The sequence below is a fragment of the Mus musculus genome, chromosome 16 (assembly GCF_000001635.26).
Source record: "Mus musculus strain C57BL/6J chromosome 16, GRCm38.p6 C57BL/6J".
NCBI lineage: Eukaryota > Metazoa > Chordata > Mammalia > Rodentia > Muridae > Mus > Mus musculus.
The window spans coordinates 18,795,514-18,809,363 of record NC_000082.6 but is presented as its reverse complement, the minus strand read 5'-3'; the positions used below and the strand labels follow the sequence as shown (position 1 = coordinate 18,809,363).

The window sequence follows — 13,850 nt, the reverse complement described above, 5'->3', positions numbered from 1 at the left end:
TAGGCAGGCAATTTGGTGTTACTAAGGAAAGGTTTTACCTATAGTGATTGTTTGATAAAGGATCTAATATTGAGGAGGCCACGTGAGGCTGCCCAAGATTTACTGCAAGCCTAACCCACACAGTGCTGGTGATGTGGTAAGCTGTAGGGGACATTGCAGCAACATTTTGGCATTGAGCAACAGCCCGCGAGACTGGTATGTGTGTGTGTGAAGTCCTGCTCCTGTTCTTCATTAGCTATTTGTGTACAAGTCTTGAGTTTGCAGAGCCTCGGCGTGCTCTTCAGGAAGCAAGAAGAGCCCCAGAACCTATTTTACAGTGTCATCATGGAAAGGCTGTAACCAAGCCAGCTGTGAGCAGTTTTCAAGCCACTTAGCATTCCTCCTGGGCCTTGCCATAATGTGCTCAATGGAGGAGCACAGGGACTGGCAGTGCTGGGGAGGAGCGGCCTCCTAGGTGCAGTGTCTCCTTTACAGTGCCTCGTCCTGTTTTTCAGTTCTCCTATTTCATCCTCATAAACTGTGGAGCCAACGTGGACCTGTTGGATATCCTTCAGCCTGATGAAGACAGTATATTTTTTGTGTGTGATACCCACAGGCCAGTGAACGTTGTGAATGTGTACAATGACACTCAGGTACCCAGCCCTTCTGTGTGCTCTCCCTTTAGTCAGTCTGTACCTTTTTGGGCTGTGACAGTATTGCACAGATCTGTGCAGAGTGTGCTTCCCACTTCTGCAGCTGGGGGCATCTTCAGTACAGGACGCTCCTTTTTACCCAGTTCATGGGCACGCGCACAATACATTTGTGGGATGTGCATCATTTGGAGGGTGGACAGACAGAAGGTTTCAGCCTCAGATAGCTCAACTATACTTATTCTGAACTCAAAGCATTAAGTACAAAATGTAGCACAGACCAGCTGTCTAAGCATTCTGTGATCTGGTCTCTTTCCACAAGGCTTCAGATTCTGAGATCCTCATATGATACCAGTCAGGAATTGCTATTAAAGACAAAAAGTGTATTGGCTTAAGGGTTCACATCTGTCTTGATCCATTTTGTGTCGCTATAAGAAAATATCTGAGACTGGGTACCTTATAGATAAAAGTTATATTTAGCTTACTGTCCTGGATATTCAAGAGTATGGTACAGCACAGCCATCTGCTCTGCTTGGTGAGACCCCTGTGGTGAGTGGTTTCCCAATAGAGGGAGTGTATAGGATAGTAAGGAAATTTCTATGGTGAGACAGGAATATCAGAGCAAGCCGATGAAGTTTTATAACCACACTGCACATGGAAACTAAGCCCCCAAGAGACCTGACACACTTCTAAGTGACCCCTGACTGACCTAACACTTGCCAGACCCCACTTCTTAATGGCTCTACCCCCTCAATACCCTACATAGGCTGCAAGCTTCAGGTGTGGTGGACCTTTTGGGGTATAAACCATATAAAATATCCAACCATAACAACGTATTCATATTCTTTATCAAAAGCCAGCTGGTAGGACTTTACTTTTAATGTATAACATAAGAAAGAAATGTTGGGGGGGGGTGGCTCAGTGGACCTGGGCTCAATTCCCAGCACCCACATGGCAGCTTCCAACTGTCTGTAACTCCAGTTCCATGGGACCTGACACCCTCACACAAGAAAAATACCAATGCCCATAAAATAAAAATTAACCAATTTAAAAAGAAAGAAAGAAGTGTTGTCCAGACTTAAAGTAGATGGTAAATGCTTTTCAGAACATAGTTTCATAATTTAATAATGCCATGTGGGGCAGCTCTAGTGCCTTACTGAATGGTACTGAGCTGCCAGGGCTCTGCTATTGTGTGTACAGAAAACTTGGGAGCAGCTGATTAAGGAAAAGTAAGATTCTACAGAAGCAACATGATGAATGGTTTTCTGGCAAGGAGAGAAGAAAAGCTAGATTGGTTTTGTTTTATAACAGATCAAATTGCTTATTAAACAAGAGGATGACCTTGAGGTTCCTGCCTACGACGACATCTTTAGAGATGAAGCAGAGGATGAAGATCTTTCAGACAGTGACGGTGATGGGTCAGAGCCTTCAGAGAAGCGCACACGGTTAGAAGAGGTGAGTGTGGGTCAGGTCAGCATTCTGGAAGAAGCAGAGTTAGGACAGGTGTGTGAAAGCCAGCTGTGGCATTCTGGGCCTGCCCTCAGCTGGGCATACCCAGCACTGGGAAGTGAAAGGGTTAATGTGTGTAAGAACAGACTCTGCCTTCTATTTACCCCATAGCTTTGTGGCCTTTGGCAGGTTTCTAGAGTTATTTGAGATGTGTTTTATCTATACAGGAGGATCCTGGCAAAGGAAATGAAATTTAGGTCAGTTTAATTCAATGTAGGAATAATCAGCAAACGTTCAAAAACAAAAAAACCCATCTGATAGCACACACCTTTAATCCCAGCACTCTGGAGGCAGAGGCAAGCAGACCTCTGAGTTCAAGGCCACTTTGTTCTACAGATCAAATTCCAGGGTATCTAGGGCTACACAGAGAAACTCTGTCTGGTAGTGGGAGCAGGCAGTGGGAGACCCGCCATGGAAAAATATTAAGTATCCACTTTCCCCACAGTATTGCTCATTAGTTAACAGAAAGGTACCATGTGTGTCTGATCCCTCGGCCAGTCCTATGTAAACATTCTAGGGAAGGCTTTTTGTTTGTTTGTTTGTTTGTTTGTTTGCTTCGTGATCTGAAACTGATCAATAGAAGGGATCTGCCCAAAATGGGCTTCCACTAGCTAAAGGATGGCAAGTAGATGGTGGCTGCTCCTCTAGTGTAGCTGTGTTTTGTTCTTACCTTTATGTTATTGCTACTTTTTGATTTGCTTTAGTGCTCACAAGTTTGAGTCTATTCTTTGTGAGCTTCCTTTAGCTTTTTAAGGGGATTTTGGTTTCCGCTTGTTTGTTTTTTTTGAGACAAGGTCTCACTGTGTAGCTCTGGCCAGACTGATAGCACAGCTTTGTTCACCTTCTCTTGGTGTACCCAGATTGGCAGATTCTTGGATTTCAAGTCAGGGTGAGCCAAGAGAGGAAAGAAAGCTGTATACAGATCTCTGTTGTGCCTTTGCTCCCACCATTTGCAGTCCTACTTAGTTTCTATAGTATATAAGAGTTTAGATATGTCCAGCAGACACTGGGGATATCTTATCACCATCTTTGTGAAAGAAGTGTGGTCATAGACTATAGAATCACCACAGCACTCATGCCTTTGTACCTAAGAAGTTAGAGTCATTGCTGGCACACTCAAGAGGAAGAAAAACAGCTCTTGTTATCCTGGTGGCAGACATGGACTTTGAGTGCTGGATGGGCAAAGTGGCCAGATGCTGAGTGTACTGCGGAGCACATGCCAGGAAAGCCTATGCACTTCTGTACTTGGATGGTGTCTGCCAACTTCCCGAGGCCAAATGAACCAGCCTTCTCCTGTCTCAGCTATTGAGCTTCCCAGGCACAGGCTGTACTTGGAGCATGGACAAAGCCCACATTCTCCCTCAGGAGTCTGTGCCTAGGGATTTCTTCCAAAGCAGTGCTTTGTTGGGCTTAACCTTTTGTCTTAGAAGCTTTTCTGTTGTGACAAAACACCATGACAAAGACAGCTTATAGAAGATAACATTAATTTAGAGCTCATGGTTGCCATCGTGGCAGGGAGCACCACATCAGACAGGCGTGGCACTGGAGCAATAGCTAAGAGCTTACATCTTTAACTGTAAGCAGGAGGCAGTCAGAGCTTACTGGGAATGGAGTAGGCTTCTGAAACCTCAAAGCCTACCCCTAGTGACACACCTCCTCCTACAAGGCCATACCTCCTAATCCTTCCCAAACAGTTCCACCAACTGGGAACCAAGTATATTCAAATATATGAGCACAAGGGGCCATTCTCACTAAACCACATTTTTCTTTTGTTTGTCACTATTTCAGGAGATAGTGGAGCGAAACAGGAAGAGGAGGCAGCGCAGGGAGTGGGAGGCCCGAAGGTGAGTCTGGAGAAGTGGATCTCTGTTACAAGACCCCAGATTTTGTCCATTAGCCTCGTACCTCTAGCCCTTTCTGAATGCCATGTTCCCTTAGGAGTCTGGGTCAGCATTCTGAAGAGAGTATGTGGCTATTGCTTTGAAGACAGCCTTGAATCACCCCGTGAATTGTCCTTGGCTTCCTAGAATTACAGGACAGGCCCAATAGTCTCTCAAATCCAGGCTTTTCTGTTAGAAATGAGGCCTTAACCAGATTTGTTTCTCAAATATGGATACTTTCATTTATAATCTTTTAAAAAATAAAATAACAGATACCTAGTGGTTGTATAAAACTTTCATGGAAAGAAATATGAACAGAAACTGAGTTATCCATAATTTCTATTATTCCATGTGTAAAACAGCTGAGGTGCTTTGAAATGAAAATGCTAGAATGGTTATTCTAGCTTGAAAAAACAGAGGTAGCTGTGTGTGTGAAACCTGGCACAGTAAGAGTTGCCACGCCTTTAATCCCAGCACTTTGGGAGGCAAGGCAGAGGCAGGCGAATTTCTGAGTTCGAGGCCAACCTGGTCTACAGAGTGAGTTCCAGAACAACCAGGGCTACACAGAGGAACCCTGTCTTGAAAACCAAAAAAAAAAAAAAAAAAACAAAACCAAAAAAAGGAGTTGCTTGCTAACGACCTTTGCTGTCATCCTTTGTGGTCCAGATAAAGGTTGTGCCCACCATGAGAAAGAAGACTACACCCCCTATAAAAAGACAATTTCAGGCCATTTCTAGACATGTAAAAATAGATAAGTGAGAACAAGCAGTTCTGAGTTTACGTTTCTTTTTTAATTTGTTTCTGAAATATCCTGAATTTCTCTCTGAATTATCTATATTTGTGCATATTTTACATTATCAAACTACACATCTAATTTTACATTTTTCTTTTTTTTTTTTTTTTTTTTTTTTTGGGTTTTCAAGACAGGGTTTCTCTGTTTAGCCCTGGCTGTATTGGAATTCACTTTGTAGACCAGGCTGGCCTCGAACTCAGAAATCTGCCTGCCTCTGCCTCCCAAGTGCTGGGATTAAAGGCGTGTGCCGCCACGCCTGGCAATTTTACATTTTTCTCCTGAAAACTAGTTGGCACAGGTCTCAGCGTGTGTCCCTGGCTTATGTTGCTCCTGCAGCTTCCCCCGCTGAGAGCCCAAGAGGGTGCCACTAGGTCTGGCTGTAATCACTTTTTATATTTCTGAATTCACTTTTGGTTTTCATTTGTTGGCTTTTGTGACAAAGGTCTTGTGTAGCCCAAGCTGTCCTCAAACTTGCTGTGTAGCCGAGGATGACCTTGGGCTTTTGTTCCTCCTGCTTCTACTGGGATTGTAGATTGTAGGTGTGCGCTACCACACCCAGTTTATGTGGTCCTGAGCCCATCCTCAGGTCACAGAGTTTTATACTTCTGAACAGTCTTTTAAAAACTTCTTATGTTTAAAGCCAGGTGTGGTGTCACACATTTAATCGCAGCTCTTGAAAGGCCAAGGAAGGTGGTTCTCTGCCAAATCCCAGGCCAGCTGAGGCCACCTAATCATACCCTACCTAACTCAGAAATCAAAAGCAGGGGCTGGAGAGATGGCTTGGTGGTTAAGAATACTTGTTGCTCTTGCAGAGGACTTGGGTTTGATTCTCAGCATCCATGTGGTAGCTCACAAGCATCCCTAACTCCTAGGTACTCACAGGTACACGTTCATACTCATTTAAATAAATAAAGGTTTAAAAAATTTTTACAAAAACCAACACAGAAACAGCTCAGTATTATTATTATTTTTTTTTTACTTTTCCTTAATATTTCTTTTTTTTTTTTCCATTTTTTATTAGGTATTTCGCTCATTTACATTTGCAATGCTATACCAAAAGTCCCCCATAGCCACCCACCCCCTCTCCCCTACCCACCCACTCCCCTTTTATGGCCCTGGCGTTCCCCTGTACTGGGGCATATAAAGTTTGCGTGTCCAATGGGCCTCTCTTTCGAGTGATGGCCGACTAGGCCATCTTTTGATGCATATGCAGCTAGAGTCAAGAGCTCCGGGGTACTGGTTAGTTCATAATGTTGTTCCACCTATAGGGTTGCAGATCCCTTTAGCTTCTTTGGTACTTTCTCTAGCTCCTTCATTGGGGGCCATGTGATCCATCCAATAGCCGACTGTGAGCATCCACTTCTATGTTTGCTAGGCCCAGGCATACTCTGACAAGAGACAGCTATATCAGGGTCCTTTCAGCATAATCTTGCTAGTGTATGCAATGGTGTCAGCATTTGGAAGCTGATTATGGGATGGATCCCCGGATATGCTAGTGTCTACATGGTCCATCCTTTTATCTCAGCTCCAAACTTTGTCTCTGTAACTCCTTCCAAGGGTGTTTTGTTCCCACTTCTAAGGAGGGGCATAGTGTTCACACTTCAGTCTTCATTTTTCTTGAGTTTCATGTGTTTAGGAAATTGTATCTTATATCTTGGGTATCTTAGGTTTTGGGCTAATATCCACTTATCAGTGAGTACATATTGTGTGAGTTCCTTTGTGAATGTGTTACCTCACTCAGGATGATGCCCTCCAGGTCCATCCATTTGGCTAGGAATTTCATAAATTCATTCTTTTTAATCAGCTCAGTATTATTAACACATTAACTGTACATATTAATGGGGTCTAGTGTGATGCTTCCATATATGAATATAACCCTCTGGGCTCAATCCAAAACACTGGAAAAAAAAAAGAAAAAGATTTCTGCTCCCTTTCTATTTAAGGATGTTTTAATTTCTTTGTTTGAGAGTGGTGTAGGTGTGTACATGTGGGCAGCCTTGAGTGTTTCTCTTGGTTGCTTTCCATTTTATTCTTTGGAGGCAAGGTCTCACTTGATGATGGGGCTCATCAGTTTGATGAGACTGGCTGGGCCTTGAGCTCTGAGCATCACCTGTCTGTGCCTCCCCCTCCTAACCCCAGTACACACAGCATCTGGCTTTTTATATGGACACTGGGGATCCAAACTCAGTTCATCATACTTGCATGGTAAGCATGTTTTATCAGTTGAGCCATCTCCTCAGCCTTTTTATTCATTCACTCATTTATTTATTTATTCCCCTCCCCCCTTTTTTTTTTTTTTTTTTTTTTGCCTTACTGTATAGCCCAGGCTGGCCTCCAACTATTCAAACGTTCTGTCTCAGTTTCCTGACTGCTGGGATTACAGGTGTATACCACATTATCAAGCCTTTTTCTCTGTTCTTTAAACTATAGGTTACCTCACTTACTTTATCATTGCAAATAAGTGTACAGTTAACAACTTTGTGTATATAATAGTGTGTCTTCTTTTTTCTTTTTCATTGCTTTGAGGTAATTTCTCAGAAGCAAGAGTCTGAGACAGGCCTGCCTAAGGTGTATGTGTACATTCTGCTAGAGAGTCAACAAGTGGAAAAGTAACTGTTGAAACTAAAGTTTTAGCCTTTTTCAAAAAGTTTATCTTCTTGTCCTGCTGCTTTCAGTTAAAGATACCATTTTGTGTTGTTACAGGAAAGACATCCTCTTTGACTACGAGCAGTATGAATATTATGGGACATCGGTAAGTATGAACAGATCTGACACACTGTAAAGTTTTCACTCCAGGGATCAGTGTCCTACAATAAGAGAGAACAAAGGTTTCACAGCCAGAAAATCCTGTTGCTCGTCAGAGGTGCCTTTGGGTGGGCAGTGCAACCTCTGCGCTGTCCCCCTACTCCTCTGGAAACTGAGTGACAGATGCTTCGCAGTGTGCTCTGGTTTGCCTCGTGGCTTTTTTTTTCTTTCTTTCTTTCTTTGGTATTACAAAAGTGATACCTGCCCAGTAGAAAGCGATTTTCTGAGAAGAGGACTTTTTATACAGCCCTGCCTAGCCCTGAGCCTCTGGCTTCAAGTGATCCTCCTGCCTCCTCCTAAATAGCTGGGAATATATTTACACACCGTTGTACCCGCCAAGATAAATTTTAGATGGTAATGGGATTCTTTCTGCTTCCTGGCCATCTTGACATGAGCTGTTCTTTCCCATGCCTTGGTGGTGACTGAAATTGTAATCTAAAATAAATCATTCCCCCCCTTATTTAAAAACAAAAACAAAACCCAAATTCTTGCCTTTTGCCTTTCAGTTTTTGTAGCACTGAGGATCAAACCTAGAACTCGAATATACCAGGAAAGTACTTACCACTGAGCCACCCACCTCCAGCACTTGCTAATTATTTTTAATTCTAGAATCACGCTAACCTTTATTTCATTCATAAAGTAAGCCAGGCATGGTGGCACACAACTTTAGCCCCAGGACCTGGAAGGCAGAGGTGGAGGATCTCTTGAGCGTGAGGCCAGCCTGTCCTATAGAGTGACTTCCCTGATAGCCCGAGCTAAACAGAGACATCCTGTCTCGGAGAGAGAGAGACAAGAGTGCTTCTAGGTGCTTCACATTTGAGCTTCTCTGGACTACTGTCTGCTTCACAACCATAGTGGTCTAAAGTATCTAGTCAGCCAGGAGATCCAGAGAAACCAAACATGCTCCACAGTGCAGCTAAGCTAGAATGTTGGGTGAATTAGATGTATTGAATGCTGCTTGTTTTGTCTTGTTTCTGCAGTGTTAGGTAAACCCATCCTAGGTCAAGGGCACAGGTGCTCCTTTCAGAGGCAGTTGTCAGGGTAGCCCCTCAGGCTGTGTAGCAGCTACCCTTTTGTTCATCATCAAAATGTCGTTAAGAGCAGCTCAGAGAAGGCAGATTTGTTTCCCAGCACCTACATCCTAGCTCATAGCCGTCCATGGATTCAGGTCCAGAGTATCTGCCCCTTCCTCTGACCTGTAGGTACCAGGCACATACATGGTGCACAGACACATTCAGGCAAAGCGCTCACACATAAAATAAAGCAAATCTTTAAAAAGACTGATTAGGCTGGGTGTGGTGGCTGTTTTGGTTGGATTACTAATGCTGTGATGAAACACTATGACCAAAGAAAGCATCGTTGGGAGGAGAGGGTTTATTTTCAGCTTCCACTTCCAGGTAATGATCCCTCTCTGAGTGAAGTCAGGGTAAAAGCTCAAACCAGGGCAGGACCCTGTAGGCTGGGGCTGATGCAGAGGATGTGGAGGAATGCTGCTTACTGGCTTCCTCCTCCTGGTTTGTTCAACCTGCTTTCTTGTAAAGCCCAGGACTGCTAGACCAGAGATGGCACCACCCACTATGGGCGGGGCCTTCCCCATCAATCACTAATTAAGAAAATGCCCTATAGGCTTGCTTACAACCTAAACTTATGGAAGCATTTTCTTATTTGAGGTTCCCTCCTCTCTGATGATTTCAGCTTGTGTCAACTTGACATAAAACTAGCCAATACAGTGGCACACACCTTTAATTCCAGCATTTGGGAGGCAAAAGCAGGAAGATCTCTGAGTTTAAGGCCTGACTGGTCTACCTAGCGAGTTCAAGGCCATCCAGGGCTACATAATGTGACACTCTCTAAGTAACAAATAAATAAATATGTATTAATCTCTGTGCAAGAAGATTAAACTATGGGATTACAGTAGCACCTGGCTCTGTTAACACTGGCCAGGATTTAGGGCCTTCAGTAGCTGTAGAAGATATATGGTTCTTTTTTTGGGGGAGGGGGTTGGTTTTTTGAGATGGTGTTTCTTCTCTGTGTAGCCCTGGCTGTCTTGGAACTCACTTTGTAGACCAGGCTAGCCTCGAACTCAGAAATCTGCCTGCCTCTGCCTCCGCCTCCCGAGTGCTGGGATTAAAGGTGTGCACCACCATGCTTGGCTTAGATATATGGTTCTTAACACATTAATTTGATGTAGGATTTTTGTCTGATTGTTTATGATAATGCAAAAGTGATGTAGCTCAGTACAAATCAAATTTGTTTCAGTAAAAACACTGTAGTTAGTCTTCAGCTTTGGCCCTTAGATCTTGGACTCTTGGTAGTATATTTCCTATGTCTCGTTTATAGTTGAAGGTTTACCATCCTTTGGTTCTCTGCTCAGCCCTTGCAGTGGATAGAGAGGGAACTAATACTCTCTCAGAAATGACACCTGACTTCTCCAGATCCCTTGAAAATTTTCTCCCTGGAGGAAATCCGCATCTCATGCTAAGTCTGCTGGTCAGACACCCACTGTCTTCACAGTCTCTCACCAAACTCAGACCTCCCACTCTATCCATGTGACCAGAACCAGAGCCCTTCCTCATCTGGGTCTGAGGCTGCCTCCATGCAGGAAGAATATGGATGTAGGGTGGACAGTCAGGCCACAGGGCCTCCTGACCTGTTTTCATGATAGCTTTGAGCATCGCCTGAGATGTGCAGCCTTCCTTGCACAGTGCTATGCCTGGGCTTCCCACTGGGTGGCACTTTGTTTCCATCCTTCATGTGCTACATGATTAAACACAAAGATGCAGATGACATTAGATAGCAGAGACTGATGTTTGGGGTCAGCGGAATTACTCTGTCATCTTTCCCTCACTCTGATGGGGACTTTTTTTCTCACATGCTGAATAGCTTGAATACCCTGATCTGCAGGACTTCACTGGGCTCCTTGGCTTGGAGCCGTCCCACTGTCCCCACTGTGTGGCCCCTTCTGTAACTTAGTTGCTTTTGGCTTCAGGCTTTTTTGTTTTCCTTGCAGTCGGCCATGGTGATGTTTGACCTGGCGTGGATGATGTCCAAGGACCTGAATGACATGCTGTGGTATGTAGCGCACATACACACACAAACATGGAAATCCTGCTAAAGCATCTTGGGAGTCCTGCCACCAGCTAAAGTCACTGTCACATGGACAGTCCAGTGTTTCCATGAGGAATGTTAGGTGCAGCCCCTCTCTGGGATGACTTATAAGCCTCGTTTTCCAAGGGTTAAGTATGAGGCTGGGGGACGGTCATTGAGGACAGTGGGGCTCCAGGTCAGCTCCTGTCTCTGCACTCTTGATGCTTACTTAGCCTCATGCCCAGCAGGTACAGTAAGTGGAGGTTTGAGTGAGATCGACCTTGGTCGGCATTCTTGCAGCCCTGGCACTGGTACAATCCAACTCAGAATTGTCCCTTTCTGCAATTTCCCTGTCAGACTGTAACCAGGGCCTTGAGCACACAGACCAGTGAGCCTCCCAGTCACTGTCAACTTGATTGATTTTGAAAGAGGATCTGGTCTTTATAAATGAGAACCATGTAATTCTGGCTTGGCTCTGCCTCCTTGGCCCCTTGTGGTCCTCGTTTTCTCTGCAAGCAGTACACCAAGGTCCTTCAGGTCTGATCACCATTACATTGGGCTGCAGAGAATCCGGACAGGTTAGGACTTTGCCCTGCCATTGTCCAGGTGTAAAGATGCCCATCTTTTGGCCCCACTCAGCTCTTATTCCTATGCTATGCCTGTACTTATTCCTAACTGGCCACTTGCGGAAACAACTGCTCCCAGCCAGGTTGGTTAGTGCTAAATAATTAGTTGCTTTGGTATTCAAGCTAAATTGGTTTCCTCCTAGATCCAATAGCGACCGGTCTTAACAGGAATCACGGAGGCCTGGTCCTGGGTGTGTGCAGTGTACCTTTAATAGGATGCTTTCTTTACTGGATGGATTCCCTTGTGCTTTCTTGTCTAACTTGTGATGAGTCCTTTAGGTCACTTGTTTACACTGGTGGCTTCTCTCTGACCTAAGTATAGTTTATGTCCACCCAAGCTTTGACCTAGAGCTGGAAGACTGACCTTGTGTTTCTTCCAGTATCTCAGGGAAAACTTTCCCTAAGATTTCCCCATTTTTTTAAAGATGGAAGGCGCAAATGTCAACATTTCAAAATTACAGTAGAAAAGAAGCCCAAGATAATTATTCACAAATTGGTGGCAGGGCACAGTGAGTTTTGGGGCCATGCTAACAGGACACTCCTGGACTGTCCATCAAGTCACTTGGCTCCAGGACACATAACTTACCGAGTCCAGGCACCTTGTAGCTTTACCGCATCATCTGCTTTCCTTCCAGGTGGGCCATTGTTGGACTGACAGACCAGTGGGTGCATGACAAGATCACTCAGTAAGTGATGGCCTCCGTTTGAGGGTAGCTCTGTGCTCTGTGCATGTGGCAGCCCCTGAGTCAGCACAAGGACATGGGAAGCAGTATCAGTGAGAAGGAGGAGGGTGGCTCTTCTTACCTGGGCTCTTGGCCTTAGGACCTTTGCTTATGGCCTAGCTTGGCCTCCTTACAGCCTGAGAAGTCCCCTGGGTGGAGCCAGCAGCAGCTGTGGCCTAGAGACAGGTACTAAGATGTAGCCTGTGCACACTGGAGGTTAGGGGAGAGATGGATGCAGGTAGGGAAGGAAGGAAGGGAAGAGAAGAAGGCCTAGGGCTCCTGTCAGGGGGGTGAGTTTGTTCACAAAACAAGAGACTTACAAGAGGGTTGGCAAGGCGCAGAGTCTCGGATCCTCTGTGAGTGTGGCAGGCTCCCCTTCTGTGGACTCTGTGAACTGGGAAGGAGGCAGAGCTTTGAACAGGCAAACAGAGTCTCTCATTGTCTCGCTTGGGACTGGGACACGGTCCAACGTCTTGTGGTTATCAAGTAGGACTTGTAAGAGAGTGAAAAGGCCAGGCCTGAGCCCACAGGAGGGTCCCTACTCACTGCCTTCCACTTTTCACCTCAGTCCTTGTGCGTCTGCAGAAGGCCCCACAATGTATTAGGCCCTCTGCGTGGTCAGAAGTTTAAAAACTCAAAACTCAAGCTCTGGTCAGACTTCTGTTGCCTGGATCGCCACATTGATTCAGCCTCCAGCCTTGCTGGGCCTCAGACCCTTCTCTGAATGGATGGGGGTGTGGGTGAGATAGTTTAGTTTAGGAGCAAGAGCGACTGTGCTCTTATGGAGGACTCGAGTTCAGTTCTTAGTTCAGCACCCGTGTTGAAAGGCTTACAACCTCCCATAAGTCCAGCTACAAGGGTTCTGATACCTTCTGACCTCCAGGCACCCACCCACACATGAACACAAACAAATTTAAAAAAAATAAATTTATTGTTTAAAAAGATGGCATGGGACAGGCATATAGGTGACATAAAATCTAGAAATGACAGTACATGTAACATGGGGGACATATCCTGCTCTTGGCCTCAGGGTAGACCTTCTTGTTACCATCCCAGTTGGTGGCCCACTGAGACCTGGAGCAGGACCTGCCTACCCCATCTGCACTTGCTGGCATTATGTGTGCTAGTCTGGACTCCGTATGTGGATTATTGTTCCAGGGTCTAATTGACTGTGTGGGCTAGACACCTGGCTAGCCCCCTGGGTGCTGTTTTCCAAGGGTATCTCAGTACCTAAAGATGGGGCATAGCCTGGCCAGAGAGCACCCTGCCCAACTCGGTCTGTAGCTTTATACCTGAACAAGCTTCCTCAACCCTCCTTCAGGAACAGCTGGGGAGGGAGCTGGTTCAGCCAACCATGCTTTCTTCCAGAATGAAGTACGTGACTGATGTTGGCATCCTGCAGCGTCATGTGTCCCGTCATAACCACCGAAACGAGGCGGAGGAGAACATGCTCTCTGTAGACTGCACCCGGATCTCCTTCGAGTATGAGTATCTTTGCAGCTCACTACCCTGGGGTTTAGGCAGTACTCGTGGCTGTTAGCATGTTGCTCAGCAGATGCTTTCTGTTTCGTTACTATGGTGATAGAACCACCCATGTCCTCCTGTGACCAGTGTGATTGTGGTCTATTTTCTGGACACAGACGATGTCTGAGTCATGCCGCAGACTTCTGAGAGCTGAAGCAAAGTGGACTGCAGACCCTGGGCTCTAGAAGTTGGGAAGGAGAGGCACTGATGGGGACAAAAAGCACCAAGTGTCCAGTAGAGCGGTGGCAAGGCATCAGCAAGACTGCAGAGTCTAT

The 13,850-nt window shown here is 45.4% G+C and overlaps 1 protein-coding gene and 1 long non-coding RNA gene across 5 annotated transcripts in view; one reads left to right on the top strand and one right to left on the bottom strand.

The window, feature by feature from the left end:
• Nucleotides 1–13,850, top strand: part of Cdc45 (cell division cycle 45) — a 31,526-nt gene that overhangs the window by 2,609 nt on the left and 15,067 nt on the right. For 3 of the 4 annotated variants that reach the window (NM_009862.2, NM_001358206.1, XM_006521744.3), the window contains 7 exons: nt 495–632; nt 1,941–2,084; nt 3,927–3,982; nt 7,515–7,563; nt 10,627–10,688; nt 11,965–12,015; nt 13,420–13,539. In NM_009862.2, coding sequence (NP_033992.2) covers nt 495–632; nt 1,941–2,084; nt 3,927–3,982; nt 7,515–7,563; nt 10,627–10,688; nt 11,965–12,015; nt 13,420–13,539 — 620 coding nt within the window. The remainder of the gene's footprint in view (nt 1–494; nt 633–1,940; nt 2,085–3,926; nt 3,983–7,514; nt 7,564–10,626; nt 10,689–11,964; nt 12,016–13,419; nt 13,540–13,850) is intronic. The other variant, NM_001161623.2, reaches the window with a different exon arrangement.
• Nucleotides 11,736–13,422, bottom strand: Gm52240. The gene is made up of 3 exons (XR_003951899.1): nt 13,344–13,422; nt 12,372–12,445; nt 11,736–12,070 (listed from the first exon to the last, which is right to left on the bottom strand). It is a non-coding gene; the product is annotated as a predicted gene, 52240 (long non-coding RNA).